Source organism: Dromiciops gliroides, chromosome 3, assembly GCF_019393635.1.
Source record: "Dromiciops gliroides isolate mDroGli1 chromosome 3, mDroGli1.pri, whole genome shotgun sequence".
In the NCBI taxonomy this organism is placed as follows: Eukaryota; Metazoa; Chordata; class Mammalia; order Microbiotheria; family Microbiotheriidae; genus Dromiciops; species Dromiciops gliroides.
This window is the reverse complement of record NC_057863.1, coordinates 449,606,033-449,631,403: the sequence shown is the minus strand read 5'-3', so window position 1 is coordinate 449,631,403 and position 25,371 is coordinate 449,606,033. Positions and strand designations below refer to the sequence as shown.

Below are 25,371 nucleotides of genomic sequence, written 5' to 3'. Positions count from 1 at the left end.
AACAGAATCAGCTCCACTCTCCATACCCACAAAGGGGGAAGACTAAGAGATAGGTTGCTAGGCAACGTCACACTGAAGATTGGAGCTCTTTGAAATTAACATAGCTGACCTCTCCAACATCTCTAGAGCTCTCTATACAAAACCCATTTTTTAAGCAGTAAATTGAATATATTACATATAAATAGTTTAGATAACATACATATATGATATTATTTACATAGTTTACTAATGTAACTATATATGTAACATAGTGTATATATACATATACTATAGTGTAACAGAGTATGCTATTAGTATATAAGTAATACTATTGTTACATAGTATTATATTACCTAATACATAGTACTATTATATATATTATGTAACATAATAGCATTACATAGTATTCATAATAATATACTTTATATTTTGTGTATTATATACATTGGTATTTTATATAATAGTATAATTTATAGTATGTATACTTTTTCTTTTTGGTGAGGCAATTGGGATTAAGTGACTTGCCCAGGGTCACACAGCTAGTGTCAAGTGTCTGAAGCCGGATTTGAACTCAGGTACTCTGGACTCCAAGGCCAGAGCTCTATCCACTGTACCACCTAGCTGCCACTTGTATATTATTTATATATAATGTATTTTACACATACAACAATAAGCCAGGAATCACTCAGGAAAGAGAAAAAAGCAATTTGGAAATAAAGTTGCATTATAGAAAAGGTTGTGATTCACTAAAAATTAGAACTCTATTTTTAATAATCTGGGATGAAATATTTCTTCAATAAAATAACTATTAAAGATATTTTATAACACCTATGCAAACTACAATCAGCCAAGAGTCTGGGGGAACAAATTAATCTGAGGTAAAAAAAAAAAAAGAAATTAGGATTCCTGAAAGTAAATTAAAAATTTTGTTTTAAAAATCTGAATCCATAATAGTCAGTATATTATATCATGCTTAGGCTATTGGTCTTCTTGACATCTTCTACATCTTTAATACAACACTGATTAGCATAAAAAGGAATGGGAAATATTTTGCAAGTTGAGATTTTTTTTTTATATTGTCAATAAGATTGGTCTACAATGAATGGATAGTTTGCTTTGCCATTAAATAAGGATAAATTAATATTGCTTTTTAAAAAATGGATTTAAAAATAATTCTATTACTTTTCAATAACTTCTGACCAAAATCATCCCAAATAAAAAATTGTTAATGCTTAAAAAAATTGATCCAACTTTCCAATAACCTCTGACTGTAATACTCCCAGGGAAGTACTGGGATTGGACCTGTGAGCTTATGAATTTAGGGCATTCCCTAGTGAGGTCACTCCTCCTACCAATGTACGTCAGCATCTTCTCTGCAATTTATGGTCTTAAAAGAATGGCCTGGCACACTGAGATATAACTGATTTGCCCAAGATCACAAAGTGTGTATATGTCCTTTAACCCTTTTTTTTTGGCCTTTAGGGCAGCTCTCTAACCACTAAACTGTATTGCAAAACAAATCAACCCATTGGTTATATCTGAAATGTATGTCTTCCTCTGCACCTTCTCCTGAGAGGAGGATGACATGTTTCACTGTCAGACACCTAAAGTCAAACTTAATCACTTTATTGATCAGAATTCTTATGTCGGGGGCGGCTAGGTGGTGCAGTGGATAAAGCACCGGCCCTGGATTCAGGAGTACCTGAGTTCAAATCCAGCCTCAGACACTTGACACTTACTAGCTGTGTGACCCTGGGCAAGTCACTTAACCCCCATTGCCCCGCAAAAAAAAAAAAATAAAATTCTTATGTCTTTCAATGTTGTTTTCCTTGACTATGTAAATTATTCTCTGCATGAGTTCATAAACGCCTTAAATTTTCTTTAAATTCTTTGTATTTGTCATTTTTTATGGTACAATAACATTTTGTTACCGTCCTTAACAGTTTTTCTAGCTCTTCCTAATCAATGAGCTTTCACCCTCCCCCGCCTCCAGTTTCATGCTGCCACAAGAAATCACTATAAATATTTTCATAAATATTTTCCTGTTTTTTGACTTTTCTGACATATAGACCTAGTAAACATAATGTAGGTCCAAAGGCTATGGTCATTTTAATGACTTCTAGTATAGTTCTAAATAGTTTTCCAGAATGCTTGGATCAATTCACAGCTTCACCAACAGTGTGTCCTTGTCTTCTGACAGCCTTGCTAACATTGAACAGTTTCATCTTTTGTCATCTTTGCTAATCTGATAGATGTCAGGTAAAACCTCAGATTTGTTTTATTTTGTAGTTATTTTATTATTAGAAATCTGTAGTATTTTTTCATATGGTTATTGATAGTTTTCATTTCTTCTTTTGAAAAGTTCTGGATCATGTCATTTGACTATCTATTGGAGAGTGGCTCTTGTTCTTATCTACAGGTGCTTGGTTTTTGAAAAAAAATTATTCTACACTATCAAAACCCAGTAATATATAATAGCACTAGGATAAGTAATTAAATAAGGCAGTTAGGTGGTACAGTAAATAGAGCACTGGGTCTGAGTTCAAATCTGGCCTCAGATACTTACTCTGGGCAAGTCACTTAACTTTGCCTCAGTTTCCTCATCTGTGAAATGAGCTGGAGAAGGAAATGGCAAACCACTATGGTATTTTTGCCAAGAAAACACCAAATGAGGTCATCAAGGGCCAGAAATGACTGAAAAAGATGACTGAACAACACAGTTAAATGATTCAATATCTAAAAGTCAACTGAGAAAACAATCTATTTTTTCCCACATAATTTGGTAAAACAAAAGTCTCTTTGATATTGAATTCCTGAATATCTATCATTTTAAATAGGCTTATGGATAGATCTTTAAACTGACCTCAGTAGCTTTACCTGAGGCTGTTGATTTGCAGCTATACTCCCCATCAAGAGGGGATATACTCCCTCTCTACAATGACCATGGTCCTAGAACTCTGCCTTGTGCTCTTCCACCAGGATATCCATGGCATTTCTCTAATCTCCTTAAGGTCAGCTTTGCCCCTTCCCATCATGACCACTTTAATTGTTAGACTGCCCTTTGCACTGCCATCACCACCCCTTACCCCTTCACTGGATTCCTCTGAGGTTCTGAGAGTCCTAGTAATAGGGTCATGGAGCTATAGAAGAGAGTTGTTGGGGGCAGCGAGGTGGTGAAGTGGATGAAGCACCAGCCCTGGATTCAGGAGTACTTGAGCTCCAAAAAAAAAAAGAAGAGAGTTGTTGATTCATTTTTACAACTTCCCAGGGCATAGAGAGAATATCTACACTCGGGTCCTGTAGGCAATGAAATTAGCCATCATGGTGGCCATGACTAGTACTGAGGCAGGGCCTTCATGATTTTTCTTCCCATAGTTATTCTTGGCCTGGTTTGAAAGGGAAACCACTCCTCCAGAAGAGGATGGGCTGAGGGGCATGGCTGTAGGGAACATCATACCCAAGTGGAGGAATAGCCAGATCCACAAGATGGTAGAGGCAACTAAAAGTGACCAACATTCATGTTCTCATCTCAGTATAACATCACCACATCACTGTTAAACACCACTGATGATGATGATGACATCAATAATAATAACAGATAACATTTACATAGTACTTAATATGTGCTAGGAACTATGCTAAGTGCTTTACAAATATCTCCTTTGAACCATACAACAACCATGGGAGGTAGGTGATATCTTTATCCCCATTTAACAGATGAGGAAACTAAGATGAACAGAGGTTAGGTGACTTGCCCAGGGTCCCACAGCTAGTAAATCCAATCTGAAGCTGGATTTGAATTTAGGTCTTCCTGACTCCTGGAAGATGTTGCATCCATTGTGCCAGCTAGCTGTCCTAAAACCATGAAGTTTTGCTTTGCTTTGTAGTTATTTGCTCTTTCATTCCTCCTTACTAGATTATAAACTCCGCCCCCCCCCACTGTAGTGTGATGCATTTGCTAAGCACCTAATGTTTGTTGAATAAATATTGAATGAAATTGACTTTAACTGAAATGTACAATGGGATGCATTTTTAAGTAAAGAGAAAAGTTAGCATTTCACAATTTTCTCTTAGCATCTTTCAGTTTACATATTTAACCATTAAAAATAAAACTAACCTTTATTTGCAGGAAACTGAGATCATAATTAACTTATTCAGATGATCCCATTTCCGGTATAAAAGTAATTTGGAGAAAGATAAATATAATCTATGTGCTATTTGAAGACAGAATGGTTTAAAGAATACCCTAGATTCCAAGGCTGTACTGCTTGGAAGGAAGACATTCAGAGCCTACTCATTACTCAGCTTTCCTCATTTATGGGATAAAACTGCCTTTATGGGCTTTCTGCCAGTACCATTTATGTACAGTGTAAGGCAGATTGCTGGAGGAAAGTACTTTGCTAAAAACATCTGTTCCTCATGAAGAATGTTACAATATGTATCACCCATTATTTTGTCCATGATTATTATATACTTCATTACAGTGCTGCCCCATTTGTTTAGTGCTCAGACTTCCGGTGATCTTAACCACTGAACCACGGGCACAAAAGTGGAAGGAAGTGAAAAACCTCCCAGCAGCAGGAAAACAGATGCCATTATGTGCAGGCACAAAAAGAGGCAGCACAGCCCTTCAGGCTAAAGCTTATTGACTTAGAAATACTGTAGAATTGAGTCAACTTGATGAAATAGAACACTGCACCAGGAGATGTGAATTCCAGTGCTAGCTCTGCCTCTAATAAGCTGGGTTATATTAGATATTTCACCTCTCTGGGTCTCAGTTTCTTACTCTGTAATAATTAATAGTATTTATATAACACCTGTGATGTGCCAGATGTGCTAAATTATTTTAAAATGCTACCTTATTTGATCCTCACAACAACCCTGTGAGGTAGGTACTATTATCACCCCCATTTTACAGTTAAAGAAACTGAGGCAGACATTGGTTTGCCACTATGCTTTGCCCAAGGTCACATAGCTAATAAATGTCCGAGGAAGGATTTGAATTCAGGTCTTCCTGACTCTAGGCCCAGCCTTTGTAAAAATTAGATAGCTGGACATGACCACTAAGTTCTTTCCAGGATTAGGATTCTATTATTCTATTGAACTGCTTAATTAAATAAATTAGACTAGTTAATTTCTTCTGCAAACCTCTTGTTCTTTCTGCATTATAGGTAACTACTAAAGGGTATGTATATACTTGTGTGTGTGTGTGTGTGTGTTTGTGTGTGTGTGTGTGTGTGTGTGTGTGTGCGCGCGCGTGCGTATGTATTTATGTGTGATACTTAGGGGAGAATCTACTAGATGACACTGAGAATTGATGGTTGATATAGAAGAAGGAAAGAGTAGAACTGACTGTGACAAACAGGTGAGATTTAACAGGAGTGTTGATGATTTGACTGGTAAAAATACAGTAAAAGGGGGTGCTGAATTATTTCAGAATGCTTTATCTCAGATAGCCACCAGGTGGAGTTCTATCTGAGCCATCTTTCCTAGGATCATGCTGCAAAGGAGCAGGGTTATCAAGCTTTTATTAGGCTTTAGCATCCCTGCTGGTCAGTAAAGAGAGGTCAAAACCTTCAAATACCTTAGTTGCTTCCCACAATGATGGTGTGATTTTTGCATTCAGCTGAGAAGCAGATTTGTACCCTGCTAAATGCTATTAATTCTACAAGTCCTAGTCAAGGAGAGGAAATTAAATGAAATTGTATAGAATTTTGGCTCCATCTCTACCCCTTGGAAGAACTCATCATCTCTCAGTTTTCTTGTTGTCATATCTACATATTTAAATACAAGGCTGAAAAGTTGACTGCACCTTTTTCCTACATGGGATCTTCATAGAAACAGTGACATGAGGCAAAATTCTCCCAGGCTCTGCAACCAAAAATTAGTCTGGGGCCATTTAGTTCATCGGCAAACATTTCAAAAGCTCTTGAGGGCATTACTATGCTAAATATGAGATACAAGTAATTTTGATCCCCAAATTAAGTCAAATTATGGTTAAAGTCTTTTTAGGGCAGTGAAATGTGTAAAATAGCTTTGCATGATTAACATTTTTTTAAAAAGGACCTGTGATTTTCTTGGTGTAGGGAAGGAAACCCTCTCTATTCATGCATGGCTGTCTGAGAGCAGGAAGAAGTTAAATGGCTTATTGAGCATTGGCAGTCATTATATGTCAGAGGTGGGATGTGAACTCTGGCTTTACAGATTCTGAGTCTAGGCCTCCAATCACTAAGCCATATGGCCTCTTTATCAAACATTAGGAGAAAAAAGTTTCTCTTGCTGTACTTTTCCTTTTCCCAGTCCCCCTTCTTCCTCCCAAAGCACTTAGCACAGTGTTAGGTAACGAATAGGCTCGATGATTAGTTGTCAAATTAAGTGTCCTTTAGTACTCGTAGACTGAGATCTGAAAGAGACCTCAGAGGCCATGGAGTCCAACCCTTGTAAGAAACCAAGCAAAGATCCTTTAGGTGACCAATACCCAACAGAGAAACCAGATAACCAAATCACCGTGGATGGGGTTTTACAGCTGGACTTTTGGTTAGAATACAAGCTCTTTGAGGGCAGGGACTGCCTTTCCTTTTTGCTTTTATTGGTATTACCAGCATTCAGCACAGGGCGTAGCATATACCAAGCACATGATAAATGTTTGACTTTTGAAATCCCAGACCAATTATATTATTCATGTCGTTATAGGACCTAGCACCCCAGAAATTTTCTGGGGTACATCAAAGAACCTTCTCCTTGAGAAACTAAACCAAAGGACAGACACCTAAAGAGATAAGTGGCACCGGATCTGGACTGAGCTAGCTCCAGGACCACCACCCTTCATTCCCCCTGGGGAGATAAGATTAGGTATGGCTGCTGCCTTTATGGCAGGAGGAGGAGAGAGATGGCTTGAGAGATCTGCAGCCACCCCTCACCCAACTCCTCCAGCCACCACCAATGGGGGAGGGTCCTCCCCCAATAAGGGAACTTTCCACAGATAGATGATCACCCCCATCAGTCCTCTATAAAAGTACCTGCCTGTCTCCTGCTCGAGGAGATTGGTATCTCAAAGCCATGCTCTGTGCCATGCCTTCTCCCCATGAGAAGAAGTCCAAAGATTTCTCTCTTGGTTTCCCTTCCCCAGCCCCTAAATAAACTATTATCTTATTCCATTGGATTTGTGTGCAAGAGGGTGTAATTCTTTAAAGAGAAATTCTAAGGACCCCAACCCCCAACCCCCATACCCTATTTCCCCATAACAATGTACTCCTTGCAGGAGGTCCTGAGGTCCTGTTGGTGCCAGTGTGAGGGAGAGGAGATGGCTGTAAGGTGAGATGAAAGTAATGATTATTTTGAATAATGAGTCCTGTGAGCTAGTCACATTATTCAAATTTATACTCCATACATTGATTAGCTGGAACCAATGACTACATTTTATGTAATTATAACTTCAAACAGTGTGAATTCTAATATGTATGCCTACCTTATAGGATCCATTATTCACATTAATTGGGGCCAGTCTATAGAGGGAGAATCTAGGAGGCTGTAATCAGCTTTTTTGACTGCATTATTTTCTCATGTTTTTTTAGGAAAACCCAGGGGTATATTACTGTGTACACAATTATCCCACCACTAAAGAATTTTTTTCCCAAATAGCAGATACCAAACTTTGTTTTTTTAAGCCCCTAATAACCAATACAGTGCACTTCCTTTGTACACTGTACTGACATACTTCACTTTAAAAAATATTTGAGAAAGGATTTAGTCAGTATGTTTGCATCACAAAAATAAACACTGAAAGTGAAAATTGAATATCGTACCAGAAATTGCTCTTTCCCTCACACCTTATTCCTAACAAGTAACAACATGTAAAATTCTAGTAATTTGGCTGCATTTTTTTTTACTAGTTTCAAATTGTCTTAACACTTCTAATTTGAGATCTGAGGTGATTCTTTCTACTTTCCTCATCAGCTGAACTTATTACTATTAGCCTCTTTCCAGGCTTGGTACATTCCTGTATTATAGTGTTTTGAGATAGAAGGGCGTAATGTCATATAAAGGGAAATACTGTAATATAAATAGTACTTTTTTTTTTTTGTAGTGCAAAAACAAGTAAAACTAGATGATCTGTAGGTGCTCTTCCATTTAAAAAATCTAAACATCAAACTGATGAGGTTTCCATTGGTAAATTTTAATCTATAATCTGACATTGGATTATTATGCATTTATTGCAGTTGAAGTTTCAATGTAATTTTTTAATGTTTCAAATTCTTAGGGAAGCCTCAAGTATTTGATAGGCTGCCAAGTAGAAAATGTTTTTGACTTGTTTTGCTTGGCCCTATGTGTCAGAACTAGGAGTAGTAGGTGGAAGTTGCAGAGGCAGATTTAGCTTGATCTAAATAAAATGTCTGTTATAATAATAATAATAACACTAAAGACTTACATTTATATATCACTAATTATGTCCCAAATACTATGAGAAATGTGTTACATATATTATCTTATTTTATCCTCACAACAACCCTAGTGTTAGCCACTATCATTAATCTAACTTTACACATGAAGAAATTGAGGCAGAAGTCAAGGGACTTGCCCAGTATCACACAGCTAGTAAGTATATGGGGCTGGATATGAACTCATGAAGACTGAACCTGACAGACCTGGCGCTGTACCCACTGTATTCTCCAAAGATGGAATAAGTTACTTCCTCACTAGAAGTTAAGCAGAAGTTGAGATGTTTTACAGGGGATTCCTGTTTGAGATGGCATCTGAGGGCCTTTCCAATTCTTAAGATTCGGTGATTCTATTTATAAGTGCTGAAGTGCATACAGACAAAAAGATATGGCTGCCTTAGAATGAGCATATTTTTTAGCATATCCTGTTGTTTAGAAGACTAAAGAAAAATGCAATTAAGATGAAGACAACATTTGAATTAGAAAATATTTATTAAAACAAATTGATTTTCTCTTATGAGTTACTTACAAATGACATTTGTATTTATGTTAACAATTGAAACTACTGAAAAATATTAACAGAAATTTCATAGTTTTAAATGCACTTCCATGAAATGAACACAATTATTACATTAAAAATTTTGGCATTAAGTTTGTCTTAACTTGATTTTGTCAAGACAGTTTTTAAAGAGAAAGGAAATAGCTTTTTCTATTGTGGAAGACTATAACTTCGGAGGCAGTTTTTAATCAAAACAGTCAATAAAAGAGACCTCTTTTCAATAAGTTCCCCTATACTTGAAAATATCTATTTGAATATTTCTCTTTGTATACAACAGCAGCCTCTGCTGGAGAATCATAACTATCAACTCTGAAAAAAATATTTTTCTTTGTAAAATAATTTTGAGCTAAAACTTAATGACAATAGAGAGAATTTTAAATCATATTTATTTTTTAGGAATTTGAGAATCTAGAGAGAATAAGGTTCAAGTTCTTAAAGCTGCACGTGCTTTATCAAGTATATCTTTTCGGATTTTCGGATAAGTTGGATGTGCTTCAAGAACCTGTAAAGTTAAAAAAAAAGTTGAAAATAATTACTGAGTATTTAGAACTAGGAAATCAAATGAGCTTTCTGATTACTCATTTTTACAAAAAGATTTGTGATTTTCTGATGGATATCTTTCAAAGGATTTTGGAACCTGAGCATATTAAAAATATACCTAAAGAAATCTCAGAGTAACCGAATATGAAGTGATTACATGTCAGGGTGATAATAACAGGATTTTACTTCATGTTTTAAGAAAAAAGGATAAGATTTTTCTCATCCTATATCTATTTAGTCTATTTACATTTAACCAGTCACAATTTAGGTTTCATAAAGCCCAGAATAAATTAAATCATCTCAAGTTATATATTAAAAGGTCAGCTCAGACAACTCTGATTGTCCTCTAGATATTTCACTAGTTCATTCCTGAATCTGAAACTATATACATCAAAACAATTGCTAATGTAGTAAAAGCTTTATCAAACAGATCTTAATTAGAATCTCTTATTTTCCATTTTTAAAAATACCACATTTAGGAGAATCAAATCACAAGAAAATAACCTGTCATGAGAGATTTATTTCAAAACAAAACACAAAACTTTCCATGTCACATCCTAGGGACAGTATACATTCTGCTGCATCTCTTACAGCTTCAACATCTACAGAACTGTATTATGAGAACTGTTCTGAATGATCACCCTGGGGCACTAAAAACCCCTCAGTTATTTTAAAAAAAGATTTAATTATATTCATTGTGCTGTATTTGTTAAGGCATGAAAGTAAACTAATATTTTAAAAAAGGTTTTAACAACAAGAATTGAAACCAAAATATTTGCTTTCAAATAAAGAGCACACCAAATTCCTCAAATATTGTGCATCAAGATTTATTGTACTGGCAGGATACTCTTATCATGTTAGACCCTTTTTTTCCTTATGAATAACTGACTTGTATAAGGACAAGTCAGTGTATTTAATGGGACGATTTATTAGTAGTGGTAGTTGTTATGAGTCTAATGGCATTATTGAGACATAAGAAGTGAAGAGATCACCATAAAACATATCAGTTATAATGTCTCAACCTCATAATCTTAGGAATTTTTAATATGAAAAAGATATGATTGGGGTAGCTAGGTGGCGCAGTGGATAGAGCACCAGCCCTGGAGTCAAGAGGACCTGAGTTCAAATCCAGCCTCAGACACTTAACACTTACAAGCTGTGTGACTCTGGGCAAGTCACTTAACCCCAATTGCCTCACCAAAAAAAAAAGAAAAAAGAAAAAGAAAAAGAAATGATTTATTTAAAGTACCAAATTCCTACAGAAACTGGGTAGCACAGCAAAAATGATAAAAAACCCTATTTACCATAATTACATTTCAGTGCCATGAGAGTAGTAATTTAATTTCAATCTGAGATACTACCAAACTGAAGCAAACTTTATCACCCAGAATTCTGTTCATCTGAACTCTATTTGCTAACATTTAAGCACCTCAACAACAGAATTCTCTGTAGTGATGAGCTTGAGACTCTACAGGATGCTAATGATGTACCTTTTGAATCTTCAAAGATTTATGAAATTATGCTTAAGATAATTTTAGTTTTAATTGCATTTTATCACGTTCTAAACTCTGTGAAAATTTATAATACATATTTAGGGAATATTGAGTATCCACAATGACCAGAATGCTCCATATCCCAGCAACGGTGGATAAGAGTGTTCACTGTGCTTACTTATGATTGCAGTAATGTAGCCAAAGTCTATCCTGAAGTTCATTAAAAAAAAGGTTATTAAACAGTTACATCAATGTTTATTATGGTAAACTGTACAGGCATTAAATTATTTTTATTTTAAAAGTATTTACCTTGTGACATATATCAATGGCATCAACATATCTTTTCCCTTTTAAGTAATTAAATGCAAGTTTGTAGCCTATAAAGAAAAAAATGAGAGTGATAAAATATATATTCATAAATATGCCCTTTTTAAAAACTTGATTTGTTCTACCAGGTTGCTTTAATTTTGTGGGATACAGGGGACTGCACTGGGATGGGCAAAAATGAAGCAATAGGGGGCAGCTAGGTGGCGCAGTGGATAGATCACTGGCCCTGGATTCAGGAGGACCTGAGTTCAAATTTGGCCTCAGACACTTAACACTTACTAGCTGTGTGACCCTGGGCAAGTCACTTAACCCCAATTGCCTCACTTAAAAAAAAATGAAGCAATAAGAAGACAATAAGCCAGGAAAACAATTAGAAAAAGACATATGCAGTATCTGCAGAAGGGATAGAAGATTGTGTCAGTCAGGCAAAAAGCATTTGTAAAGTACTTATTATGTGAAAGGTATTGTCCTGGGATATAAAGAAAGGGAAAAACAATCTCTGCTCTCAAGAAGCTCCCAGTCTAATAGGAAGGCAGTAACAAATAGTTATGCACAAACAAGATATACACAAGCTAATGAGGTAATCTCATCAAAGGGAAGACATTAGCTTTAAGGGGTACCAGAAAAGGCTTGCAGAAGGTAGGATTTCCACCAAGACTTGAAGGACGCCAGGGAAGCCAGGAGGCTGAGGTGAGGTGGCAGGGCATTCCAGGCATGGGTAACATATGGAAAATATATGGGGTTTGAGATTGAGTGCCTTGTGCAAGGAACAGAGAAGGAAATCGGTGTCAGTAGATCGTGGAGTATGTGGAGTGTAAAGAGAATGGAAAGGTGGGAAAGGGCCAGTTTATGAAAGGCTTTAAAAAGCAAACAGGCTTTTAAAAAATCTTTATTTTGGAGGTAAACGGGAACCATTGGAGTTTACTGGCTAGGGGAGTGACATGACTTTTACTTTGGGAAGATCACTTTGATAGCTGAGTAGAAGATGGAATTGAGTGGAGAGAGAATCAGAGCATTGAGGCCAGTCAGATCGTATGGGCTCACACATTAAATTACTGCCACCACTACAGTTTTTTTTTGGGGATTTCAAAATTTGTTTTTGTAACATATTCAGTTATTGAAACCTTTTTCTGAGACCTTCAACTTCTGAAAAACACTGTACTAGAATATAATGAAAACCCATCTCAAGACACAAAAATCCTAAGCTTTACTATAAACGCCAGAGAATTTCAGCACAAATCAACTGTGCACCTAAATCATATAAGTGCCACCACAAATAATGTCATGTTAAAATGCACACCTTTGCTAAATCAAAATTGAGAAAAGTGTCTCAAATGACCAAATTCCTACACAAAATTAAATGTAGGCTCAGGAGATAACCATGAGGGTTTCTGAGGGTGACCTGCAGGAAGATGACTAATAAAATATATGGTGACTTGAACAATGGATTTAAATGAACAAGACAAAATTTAAGAGGAAAAGATGTAAAGTCTTTATGTTAGATTAGAAAAAAAACATTTATATAAGAGCAACAAGAAATATGCTTTAAAAAGTAGCAATTTAAGTGAAAAATACCTGGAAGCTTTAAACACAAGACCAATATAAGCCAATCTGACATGACTACTAAAAAGGGGCAATATGATCATGTGCTGTGTCAGTTCATTAAACATGTATGCAATAACCACTATGTGCTAGGTGCTATCGGTGATGAGTCAAAGAACAAGTCACAATTATTACTCTTATGAAGCTTCATCTAATAGTGCCTACATCTGCAAGCTGTGCTGGTCAGACTATAAGAGAGCACTGTGTCCAGTACTGGGAGCTGTATTTTAAAGAGACATAGACATGCGAGTATCTAGGTGGGTAAGAAGGATAATGAGTATTCTGGAAACTATGTCATATGAGAAATGATTGAAGAAATCGGATATGGTTGGCTTGTATAAACTGAGGACAGGCTAGATAGATGTCTTGAAGAATTTGAAAATGTGTCATGTGGAAGAGGGATTAGGCATGTTCGGGATCCTAGACAGGGAAGAACTAGGGTCAAAAACTAGGTGGTTCTGTACTGGGAAGAAAATTGGACTGAAGACCTTTTTTATGATCATTATCAACTCTAAGACTCTATGAACATATAACATGTTAAAAGAAACAGTGAATGATGAAAAGTTTTTTTTTTGGTGAGGCAATTGGGGTTAAGTGACTTGCCTAGGGTCACACAGCTAGTAAGTGTTAAGTGTCTGAGGCCAAATTTGAACTCAGGTCCTCCTGACTCCAGGGCCAGTGCTCTATCCACTGAGCCACCTAGCTGCCCAAATATTTTTTATTTTATTTTAATTTTTTTTGTGGGACAATGAGGGTTAAGTGACTTGCCCAAGGTCACACAGCTAGTAAGTGTCAAGTGTCTGAGGCCAGATTTGAACTTAGGTCCTCCTGAATCCAAGGCCGGTGCTTTATCCACTGCACCACCTAGCTGCATGATGAAAGGTTTTAAAGAATTGTCTTTTGTAAGCATAAGCGGTTAAAAGATTAGCATGGATATCAAGAGACTCTCTTTTAGGAAGGCTCTCGAAAAGCTCTTTAAGTAGCTACTTCTTATTGTGGTTTGTGCTGTGGATGACAAATAAACAAACAAACAAACAAAAACCCAACCCTATTTAAGTAAAGATTTAGGAATAAAATGTGACTGTTTACTATCCCTTTACCATACTTACCCACTGTTGGATTTGTCTGATTGCCATATTTCCATGCCATCTCATAATTCATGGAAGCATCCTTATAAGCTTGTTCTTTCTCCATTATGTATCCCATATATTCATAGGCTTTGCAGCAAGACTGAAGAAAAATGTGTTTTTATATATTTATATATATGTATATATGTATATGTGTGTGCATGTGCACACCCACACAGACACACACCCACACCCCAATACCTCCAATATTTCATTCAGGATGTTTGAAACTATATCTTTATAAGAAATAATTCTCAAAACCCTTTTGTTTATTTTTTTTAAAGCAGTCAACTACTTAAAGATTCCAAAGTGTTCAGAAATGCTATAGTATAATAATTAGAAAACAAACAATTTATCTCTTCCAACCTGTTATCAACTAACACACATTTGGAAGTATGAATATTGTTTCTGAGTTACTTTATTACAATCAATACAAAGGTGCCTTCAAATGAGGGTAAGAGAATGTGTGTGTGTGTGTGTGTGTGTGTGTGTGTGAATTATAAAATGTGATGTTTCTAAGCTATAGGTTCTTTTTTCCAAGTCTCACTTTTTCTGCATCTATAGACACAGGAAACCAATGAGCATGACAGCCATCTTAGAAAAAAGTCACCATATCCAGGCATACTGTGTCAACAAGTCATCAAACTGAATTTTGATGTGCCCTGCACACTTATCATTGCTGAGCAGACTATTTTTCGTATACTGTGTCAAGCCTAGAGACATGACAAGATCATATATTTCTATAGTTTCTTAGATTTTTCCAAGTTGTGTTTTTTAAGTCTAGTTAAAAATCTGTATACTTCATCCTTTTGGAAAGACAAACTGATAAATGGCCAATCTTTAAGTTTCCTAAGAACTTAGTAACAATATTTTTTCATGAGAAAGTCTTACTTATAACTCTCTAGGAAAGGTATTTACTAATATATTTCCCTGAAATTACAAATGTAGTTTAGGTTAATATAGCAGAAATTCTGAAATAACTTATATGAAATTATAAGACAATTATCCCCAAGAAACTAAGGCAAATTCGAGGTATTTTTTGAGTAATTAAATAAATTAATTATGAAAGAACCACATATTTTAAGTAGTTTTGTTCCTTTATAAGAGAATTCATGATTAAAAATAATTTTGTTATGAAGGGCTTTATGCTGTAAAAATCTATACTACATTTTACAATTAAATATTAACATTTTGATCAAACAAAACAAATTAAAACCTGAAAAGGCATGTTTTACACAATTTATTTTGCATAGAGTATTCTAATACATGGAAATGGCATCCAGCTGCAGTAAATTCAGTCAGTGTTTCTTTTGGCACATGAGGCAGAAGCCTACAATTGATATTTTTCTGCAATTTTCATTAGCTCTGGATAGGATAGATAATCAGAGGCAAACACTTGACATTCCACAAACACCTTTAGTGAGTAGTGCAAACTCACAGCTGAAACTTGAAACATGCATAAATTACTTATATGAATGAAAATGACTACATGGCATCTGCAGTTATTGATTTTTTAACTCTCAAAGATAAATTGCTTATCTCCTGTTTTTCTTAAGTTTATTTCCTGATCACATCAAGAACATGCTTTCCATTCTTCCGTCCCCACTCTTGCAAAGGAATATACAAAAAACTCCTTGCAAATGAACAGTATATTCCAAAAAGATAATAAACTTCATAAACTGTGAGTGACAACTATTCTCAGCAATACAATGATCCAAGACAATCCCAAAGGACTGATGAAGAAGCATACTATCCACCTCCAAAGAAAGAACTGATATTGATGGAACACAGACTGAAGCATTTTATTCAAGTTCTCTTATACAAAATGACCAATATGGTAATGTTTTATATAATTGCACACATATAACCCATATCTGACTGCTTAATGCCTCAGAGAAGGGGGAGGGGAAAGAGGGATAAAATTTAGAACTCAAAACTATAAATAAAAATGTTTATTATTTTTAAAAAAGAATATATAAAATAAAGGAAGAAAAATTACTTTTATTACTTACCCTATTATGACGCAGGCACCGTCTTAGCAGTTCACCTGCCATATCATATTTTGCTGACTGAATATAAATATCAGCTAGCAGCAGCCAACTCTTTTCAAATTCCTCAGCATCGATAGGATTCCAATTCATTTTTGAAATTCGTTTCAGTTGGTTTCTGGCTCGTGGTGTCTGTTTCAAGATCATAAATGCTGTTGCCATCCCCAAAAGTGCTGGAATGTGATCTTTCTGTAATTAAACTTTTGAAATTGAGACACTGTAGATACACATATAGGTTACTAGTTTTTCTTAAGGAATTGCTAATATGTTATTTATTTACATGCAATGTAAAATTAGAATCTGACAGAAGGAACTTATTTTGGGTTCCATCACTTCTGAAATATATGATTATCTGAAATGGTCATCCTTAAATGACATTCTATATCCTTATTATTAAACCTATATCAGATTATCTGTTGTCTAGGGGAGGGGGGAGGGAGGGGAGGGGAGGGAGAAAAATCTGAAATTGGAAAGCTTGTATAAACAAAAGTTGAGAACTATCTTTACATGCAACAGGAAAAAAATAAAATACTTTATTAAAAAAATTAAATTAAAAAAAAGCACTACACTAGATGCAAGATGAAGAAACTTTGGCACATATAACATGGAAACACACAATCAATCATGCAAGTACGACATTCTGATGCCAGAGAATTAGTCTGATTCTACTTTTGGTGTATGTTTTGTTGTACAAGTGAAAACAAGCATTTTAAACATAGTCCTTACTTTTCAAGTGTTTATGTTAAAAATTCACTTAACATTTCTGTCAGTTTTCCTAAAATGTGGAATTATAACAAGAAATGGATTTGTGTACATGTAATTTAATTAGTCTCCCCTTTCTTTTTGCCTCACTTTTAATTTTGTTCACCTCTCATCCAGTACACCCAACCAAATATTAATCTTGGTATAGATTACCTTTCCTTTAAGTAATTATGAGAAGTATCAAATTCATATTTATAAAATATGTAGCATTATAGGAGTTTTAGAGTTGGAAGGGATCTTGGAGGTCTAATCCAGCCCCACCATTCTTTTCTGAGGAGGAAACTAAGGCCTAGACAGGCCAAATTACTTGGCTCCATAGGTAGTGGTCAACCAAAGCTTCAAACCCAGGTTTTCATATGCCAAATCCTGTGTTCTTTCCCACTATGCTACATTTCCTGTTTGGATAAAAGTGAGAAATAGTATAGATAATCAGTTACTTACGATTGTAAGGAACAAAGTTCATCCACGGATAATATATCCACAGATATAATACAGAAGAGCACTAAATGTGTGTTCCTAAGACACACTATTTTTACAGTAAAATATCGTGAAAGTGGTATATAGTATGCAGATCAGCAGTTATGGGGGAAATGTGAAGACCAGTCCATTATTTGGTTTTGGTGAGAATATAGATCATGTATAGCTAAGTGGATTAGTTTGATATCATCATGCATACCTTAAAAGATTATGATGATACTATTATTCACATATGTGCACACAAATGAAATTAATCCAGGCACATTTGTCAACATTGACAAAATGTGTAGTCTGTTACTTGGAAGGTGGCTGTAATTGGCTACAAGACAGTAGGAAGGATATCAGTCACTGGTTTTATGTCTTTTTCTCTTTTCTCACCTTATGGAGAGCATAACACCCTTGCTCACTATGAACTTTCTCTGATTGTTACACACTTGAGTGCTGTTTTCCAGCATTCCGTAGCTATGACATATCACTTGAGACAGAGTTTCATCCTGTTCTTACAGATTTTCTTAGGCTTGGCAAACTTGTAATTATCTTCCTTCTGTACTCCATATAGCAGCTGCTATCATCCATCTGCCACACATACACATTTCAGCAGAGTGAAACTACTTAGGGCATTGTTTGAATGGTAGTGGAAGGTTGTGCTTTAGGACCTTGCTGTTAAATGGTACCACTTTGAAATTTTGTTTAAGTGTATATTCTAAGGGATAATGAAACTACTCAAGAATCTGATCATTCTCAGAATATTTATGGTACTCCTACTGGGTACATAGCACTGTACAAGAATCTGAATGAATGGAACAAAATGACAAATTATCAGCAGAACAAGGGGAACATAAGAACACAGGGCTAGAATCTTTTGAATTCATTAATATAACCTTGTTGCAACAATCAGTGCAATTTTAAGTCTTAATAACTTCAGAAACAGGAATGCTACCAAATTTTAAAAAGTAATTTGAAAGTTAACTATTGAACTTTTATATTTAGTTTTATGAATTTTGAATATTTTTCATTTTACTAAGATGGAATACCCTGTCGTTATGCATTATGTGTTGAAACTTTCTCATATTGCTGAATTAGGTAGAGGAGGTCACTTTGTGTGGCCACCTCAATCACCTGATCTATCTGCAGTAGACTTTTTCTTGTGGGGGATCACACCAAAATTATCATGTATATATCAAAACATTATTCTTTGGATGATCTTAGGGTTGGGATTACCAAGGCAATCCTTTCAGTCACTGAACAGCAGTTGATGAAAGTGTTTTACCTAATGAAGCTTGAAAACTGAATAGAGCACTATATAACAGCAGATGGTGATTATGTTGAATATTAATCAATATTTACAAATTCGAATAATTTATACTTTTTAAGTAATGAAAAATTAAAACTGAAGTAAGATTTTTGGCCATTGTATTTCAATACTTTTGGGAATGATGATTGCATCTATGTGGTTAGTTCTTTCACAGTCATAGATCATAATCCCTTCATGTAACTTCATAGGCAAGTGAACTAACGTAACCAAAATCATTCATTACCTAGTGGCAAATTTTCTGATAATGAATTTATGAATTTAATGTATCTGATCTCCATATGACATGCATACTTTGCTACCAGGCCCATACCTGAAGCCCTTTCAGTACAGTGAGATCCTCCAAAGCTTCTATTCTACTGCCATAACCTTTGAGAACCCAGAATCTTCTCTATGCCACAAAGAGGCATCACAAAGGGACTTAGGGGAGGCACTAATATTTATCAGCATAAAAAAGATGTAGAGAGGTTGGGGTGACTAAAAAATATATGGGAATTAAACAGTTAAAAGATAGAACAAGGAAGGGCCAATTTTTCACTGTCATCTTACCATCTCTATATACAAAAGGCAATAAATAAAAAGACAGGGGTATTAAAATAAATGAATGGTCCCAAGAAATATTCAAAGACACAAAATTTAATAATAGAGAAGTAAGAGTTGGTTGGCTATCCTGTAGCCAAAACAGCCATACTGATGCTCTGAGAAAACAGTGCTGCTGGGAACTCTTTAGGATCTTTCTGAGTTTGGACCAGAGTAAGCCTTGATGTACCTTGTTCTTAGAGAGTAGTGTGATTCCTGGCTCCTTCTGTGAAAGGCACAGTTACATAACTAACTATGGATTCTTTGCAACATTCACAATGTCTGGTGCCTTTCTAGGGCACTAAAAGTAGGATTTAAGCAACACGATGTTATTATAAACATTTGTGCTACATTTAAGGAAACATTCAATTGCTGCCTTGACTAGGACTCTTGCTACAAGTTAAAAAACCAACAGCAGATAGCAAATTACTAGTTTTCAGTGGTCAGCAATGTGGCAAAATAGTACAAAATGGAGTATACTTGGAATTAGTTGTCAGCTGAAAGGAATAACTAGTATTTCCTCTTTATCATTTTCACACCAAAAAGGGAAATATGGTAGTGTGGCTGAAATGAAAAATGGAAAACCAGTCAAGAAGAAAGTTGTTTTTCTTTTACTTTAGGGGTGGGGAGAAGTTTGTATAGACTAAGAAGGGGAATGAATCACTCCTTCCAAGAAAAAAAGGTATAGCTGAAATCTTCCCAGGAAAGAATAAAAGTAGGAAGAACTGAAGGTAAAAATCAGTTTCCTGTGGCTGGAACTTATGCAGTATTCCTATACAAGCAATTCATTATTTGTATGACTGATAAGTAATATATTCACACACTTGTCAACACTGTCCCCATTTAGCCTCATAGTTGGAAATCTTCCAAGTTCACATCAGTTGATAACTTGGATACCTTACAGCAGCCAAATCTTTTTTTCTTAGTGAGTCAAACTAGGACACCTTTATAATTTGGAAATTCTCCAGAGGATCCATTCAGCAGTTGCCCTGAGAATTAAACTTAAGTCCTATAGGCCACACTGAGGATTTCCTGTTCTTTGCATCCTAACTGCAGCAACTAAAGAATATCCACATCAATGGCAGTTCTAAACACAGGAAACACATTATCTTTTGAAGTAGGGGTCTGCTGTGTGATTTTTTTTTTTTGCCAAACCAATATTTATTTAAAAAGTACCAAGGGATTGATTTTTAGAAATAAGCAACTATTCAAAATACATAATTCTGTGATACTTTGGAAAGAAAATATTCATTCATTAAATAAAAGAAAACTACCTACCTCTGAAGTTGCTATTTCAGTGAAGGTATTTAATGCTCGCTCAACGTTGGCTTTCTGCTTGGTTGCCATTAGGCAATAGTTCTCCATTATTCGAAGTTGTATGTGACCTTGGACAGTCTGAGGCTTTAGTTCTTTAAGGAGTTTTTCAGCTGTTCTCACAGCTAATTGCACAGATTCTTGCTTCTCAGTGGAATTGCTATATCAAAAACCAAAAGATATGATTCTCTATACATAAACACACACACACACACACACACACACACACACACACACACACACACAGAATGACTCCCTTCTGCTTACAAAATAAGGTTTGCTAAAATTGGAATCAGATCATCATGTCAGTGGCCTTGTTTTAAAAAAATAAGCCACAGTCCTTTCTTAATGTAATGGATATAGTAAAGAACGTTAAGAATGGTTTTAAGACAAGATAAACTTTAATGAGACAATATTCATCAATTCTGATTTCCTATGGAATAAAAAGACAATTTATGTGATGTTTGTGTGTATGGTAACACCTCTGTGTTATGAATGTTAGTTTAGCAGAAGTTATAAACTAGAGAAATTAGCAAATTAATATTATTAGCATGGAAATGATAGGAAAAATATTTATAAAAATGATAAATTTTTATATGTGACATTGTCAAATAGTGTGCCTTAGCAATACCATTTTGGCCATTAACAGGTTTTAGCTGCAGTAGAACATGGAGAGCCCATTGACATTTTACCTACTAAATATTTTGTAAAAAAAATTTATTAAAACTATCTTGAAAGATGCTAGCGGTCTCCTCTTCACCAAATCCAATGCATAGCTCCCAGTCCTCATTCTCCCTGATTTCTCTGTAGTACTTAACCCTGCTAACTTCCGCCTATGTTAAACTTTTTCCTTTTCTTTTTCTGACACTACACTAGCCTGATTCTCTACCTTTCTGATACTTTTTGTTTGTTTTCTCTCCTTCTGCTCTTCTTCAATGTTCTTCTTTGCCTAACGCTTGGTCCTTGGCCATTTGCTCTTTTCTCTTAACTCACAGCACTGGGGATCTCAAAAGGACTTATTCACATTCACTGCTTCAATTATCATCTGAATGCAGATGACAATGAAATCTTTATCTTTAGCCATGATCACTTTTTTAAAGAGTTCTGATTCTGCATTTCTATCTAGCTATTGCACATTTCTATCTGGATGTTCCATCACATGTAACATTATGCTCTCTCATATACCTATACTTTACTTTCCACTGCCAAGGCTCTGGTCTTACCAGGTCTTTACCATCTCATGACTTGACTATAATCACCCGATTGGTTTCCTTATTTTCAAGCTTCAACCTATTTTGCATATCATTATCAGAGTAAGTTTTCTAAAAATACTGCTTTTATCCTATTCCCTGTCCTGCTATTTAATGGATAATGTCCTCTGTCTCCAACCTGTCTTTCCAAACTAAACTCCCATTCTTCTTCTTCATCCTTGGTTTATTTATTCTAGCCAGGCTGAGCTAGTTGGTCTCCCCAAACAAAATTTCAGCCTATTTATCTGTGTGCATTTGCCATTTCCCCTACCTGAAATACCCTTCTAAATCCTACTCATCCTTCAAAGTCCAGTTCAAGTCCTACTACCTCCCTGTGAAAGTCTTCCTTGAGCAGCACAACCCAAATAAGTCTCTGCATTCTGAACTCACTTATTGTCTTTAGATTCGTTTTGGTACTTAAATATTATCTTGCAGTGTCACTAAATTATTTCATGGGTGTAGATCTTATCCTTCAACTATATGGAAGGTTTCCTGAGGTCAAGGGTCATGTCTTATATTTTTTTTGTAATGATGCTTTATGTAGTAGAATTGAAAACACATAACAGTCAGTATTTGTTGACTGATATTTGGTTGCTATTTAGATAAGAATGTATTAGCTATAAATTCTACAACTTACCGTGTTTTTCCTAAACCAAGTAAAATCTGTTTCAGTTGAATATATGATTGAATGCCTACTATGTATAAGGTAGTATGGTCAGTGATGCAGGGGATGAAAGATGTATAAGTTACAGTACCTTTCTCAAGTAATTTATAATCTAACAGGCAGATAATACAAGATCACAAAGAATTGTAATACAAGTCAAAACAAATTAAATCTAAAGAGATGTAGAAAAAAAAAGCTATGAGAATTCCAAGGAAAGAGAGCTCACACTTTAGTGAGGGTAGGGATCAAAGAAGGATTAATGGAAGAGGTGGTATTTAGGAAAGTACTTGGAAGAGGTATTAGCAGAAAGAACATAAGGATGTGAAAAGAAGAGAGCTCAAAATATCCAGCAAGTTCAGTTTAATTGAAAGGTAGAATACTGAAAAGTTAAGTGGTAGGAAATAAGGCCAGAGAAACAAATCTAAATTCCAGGCTGAAGAGTCTGGACTTTATTCTACAGGCAATGGGAGCCACTTAAGACCTTTGAACAAGTGAATCTCAGGATTAGAGCTGTTCTGGAAGATGAAACTGGCAGTGACAGCTAATTTTTACAATTAAAGGCTGTTCTGATTCAGTGAAACTCCAAATGCTTTCTCTTGTCTCTGTTCCAGAGACCAAAAGATCAATTATGCAGTTGAGACCAGCTTGTCTGACCTTTTGATAGTGCTCTAATATAACTTTACTTTTCCTTGTACATTGGATCCATATCTCTCTCCTAACCAAGCTGTTAAAAATGAAAAAAGTGATGGATTTTCATTGACTCACCCTAGGTCTCCATCCAGATTTTCAAATACTTCACCTCCGACAGTTTCATTATCTGGGTTCAAACAGATTTCTATCATATTATAAATGGCATTTTGACCCCAGTCACTATCTTTCCGGGCTTTATTAAAATGTCGAAGTGCATCATTTGGTTCTCCGGTATACCTTGGTAGGGTTAAAAACAAGAAACAAAGTATTGCTTTTTTTCTTCAAGTATCCAAATACTATGATTAAATTTTCAATTAGATTGCTATTTTGTGTGTCAAATATAAAGTGTGTAAGGGGCTAAAATTCTAGCTAGTCTGTCTAAAATATCTAATGAGTGTGGTTGCCAATAAGTTATAAGCTTTAGCAAGAGTTAGACTTTTAAGCATTTATTAAGGAGAATAAGAATTTGGTGAAGAGAAAGAGAAAGGCCTAGATTCATCTATCTATAAAGGGAGAGTGCATTTCTCGCTCCCTTCTCCACTGGAGTCCTGAGGAAAGAGAGGAGAGCGCCAGCCTCACCCCCTCTTCCTCCCACAAGCAAGCGTCACTTCCTGATGCCAAAGAAAAGCCTCATGGCCTTGCCCTCAGAGGCCTTCTCCTCATTGTGGAGCTCTCCTACAGTAAGTCTCCAGAAGGTGGCGTCACTCCAATTGTTACAAGTGCAAGAATATTTCAGAATGTTCAGATTGTGGAATAAAAAGAAAGGTGAGTTTTAATTTAACCCAATGGTAGAATTAAAAAAAAATTGTTATAAGGGAAATTTATTTACCAAATTAATTTACCAAAGATAAAGTCCTCTACAGTAATGAAATCCTGGCTCAAATTTGGCTCTGGCATTATGTTTCTCAGCCATCAAAAGAAACCTTGGAACATCTTCAAGCTTTCCAGCTCTTCTTAGTAGATCAATTAAGCGAGATAGCGTTGTGTAATTGTCTGGTAACACACAATATTTGAGATATGAACAAAATAGTAAATTAAGTTTTAAATGTACTTCAAAGTATATTTAAAAGGTAATCATGAAAACATATTATAATGCATGGATAAAAATGTATTATTGGATGACTGAATGAACCATTGGATGGGTATTGGTTAGTTATACTGGTGGCCAGCCTGATCTTGGCAGTCAAAGTCTGTACTATCAAATCTGGAAGATTTAAATTCATCGGGATTTGCTACTTATTTCTCTGCTAGGGCCATTGGCCTTTATGTATATGAGCCACATTTCACTTTGAAATAACTCCTGAATATTTCCATGCCACAGAATTCAGGATCTATGTGCCACACTACTTTTGACTTCCAACTCTTATATTTATATAAATGTATCATACACATATTTGTTTAGTATAGAACTATAAATGCAAACATACAAATATATATTTTTAAATTTATATTTATACTGAGAGGAAGTTTAGGGATGCTTGCTGAATAGAAAGGGTTTGATGGGTAACTTAGCTTCAGATGACACTATCTGATATCTAGTAAACTAGGAGTTCTATTTCCTTATCTTCTTTCAGACATGTACACACAAAACATACAAGATAGATGTCAACATATAAACAACACTTTTATATCTATTTTTTTCCTTTTAGATAAAATTGTTCTCAATCCTCCTTCAGATAATTAATTTTGTTTTCTGAATATAAAATTTTCATTCCCAAGCAGCTTTTTCTTGATTACTTACATTTTTGATGACTGTATTTTTTACTTAGAGTTTTCATATATCTTTTAATCATTTCTTCAGTATCTAAACATACAAATCTTACAGAAGATAATACTCAACTTTATTATGTTTTTAATTCTTAAGTTTTCTTCATTTGTGCATGTTGTATATCTCTGGCTAAACTAAGTGGAAGATCACATACTTTTGTATGAGTACTTGTTACAATGACAATTCCTGAATATCACCATCTGGCCAACATAATTTCCTGTCTTAGAGAAAGTGACAGGAGGGCCAGGATTTAAAAACAAAAAACAACCTCTACTCTTGAAAATTCTTGGAGTAAAGGAGCTTCTTGTAACTTCCCTTCTCTTCTCTAAGAACCATTGCAGTAGGGCATCTCCTGGGAGCTAGAAAGTGATATGTACATATTAAGTAATGGGTGTCCCAAAATATAAAGTCATTCATAAATGGAATGATCTAGAGTAGTTTC

General features: G+C 35.3%; 1 protein-coding gene across 2 annotated transcripts in view; it reads right to left on the bottom strand.

Moving 5' to 3' along the window:
* Window positions 1-8,890: 8,890 nt before the first annotated feature.
* Window positions 8,891-25,371, bottom strand: part of TTC21B (tetratricopeptide repeat domain 21B) — a 102,785-nt gene continuing 86,304 nt past the window's right edge. For both annotated transcript variants that reach the window (XM_043998361.1, XM_043998362.1), the window contains exons 23-29: window positions 24,004-24,154; window positions 23,237-23,398; window positions 20,522-20,717; window positions 16,078-16,302; window positions 14,048-14,168; window positions 11,319-11,386; window positions 8,891-9,478 (exon numbers count right to left, since the gene is read on the bottom strand). In XM_043998361.1, the coding sequence (XP_043854296.1) occupies window positions 9,401-9,478; window positions 11,319-11,386; window positions 14,048-14,168; window positions 16,078-16,302; window positions 20,522-20,717; window positions 23,237-23,398; window positions 24,004-24,154 (1,001 nt within the window). In that variant the 3' untranslated portion in view covers window positions 8,891-9,400. The remainder of the gene's footprint in view (window positions 9,479-11,318; window positions 11,387-14,047; window positions 14,169-16,077; window positions 16,303-20,521; window positions 20,718-23,236; window positions 23,399-24,003; window positions 24,155-25,371) is intronic.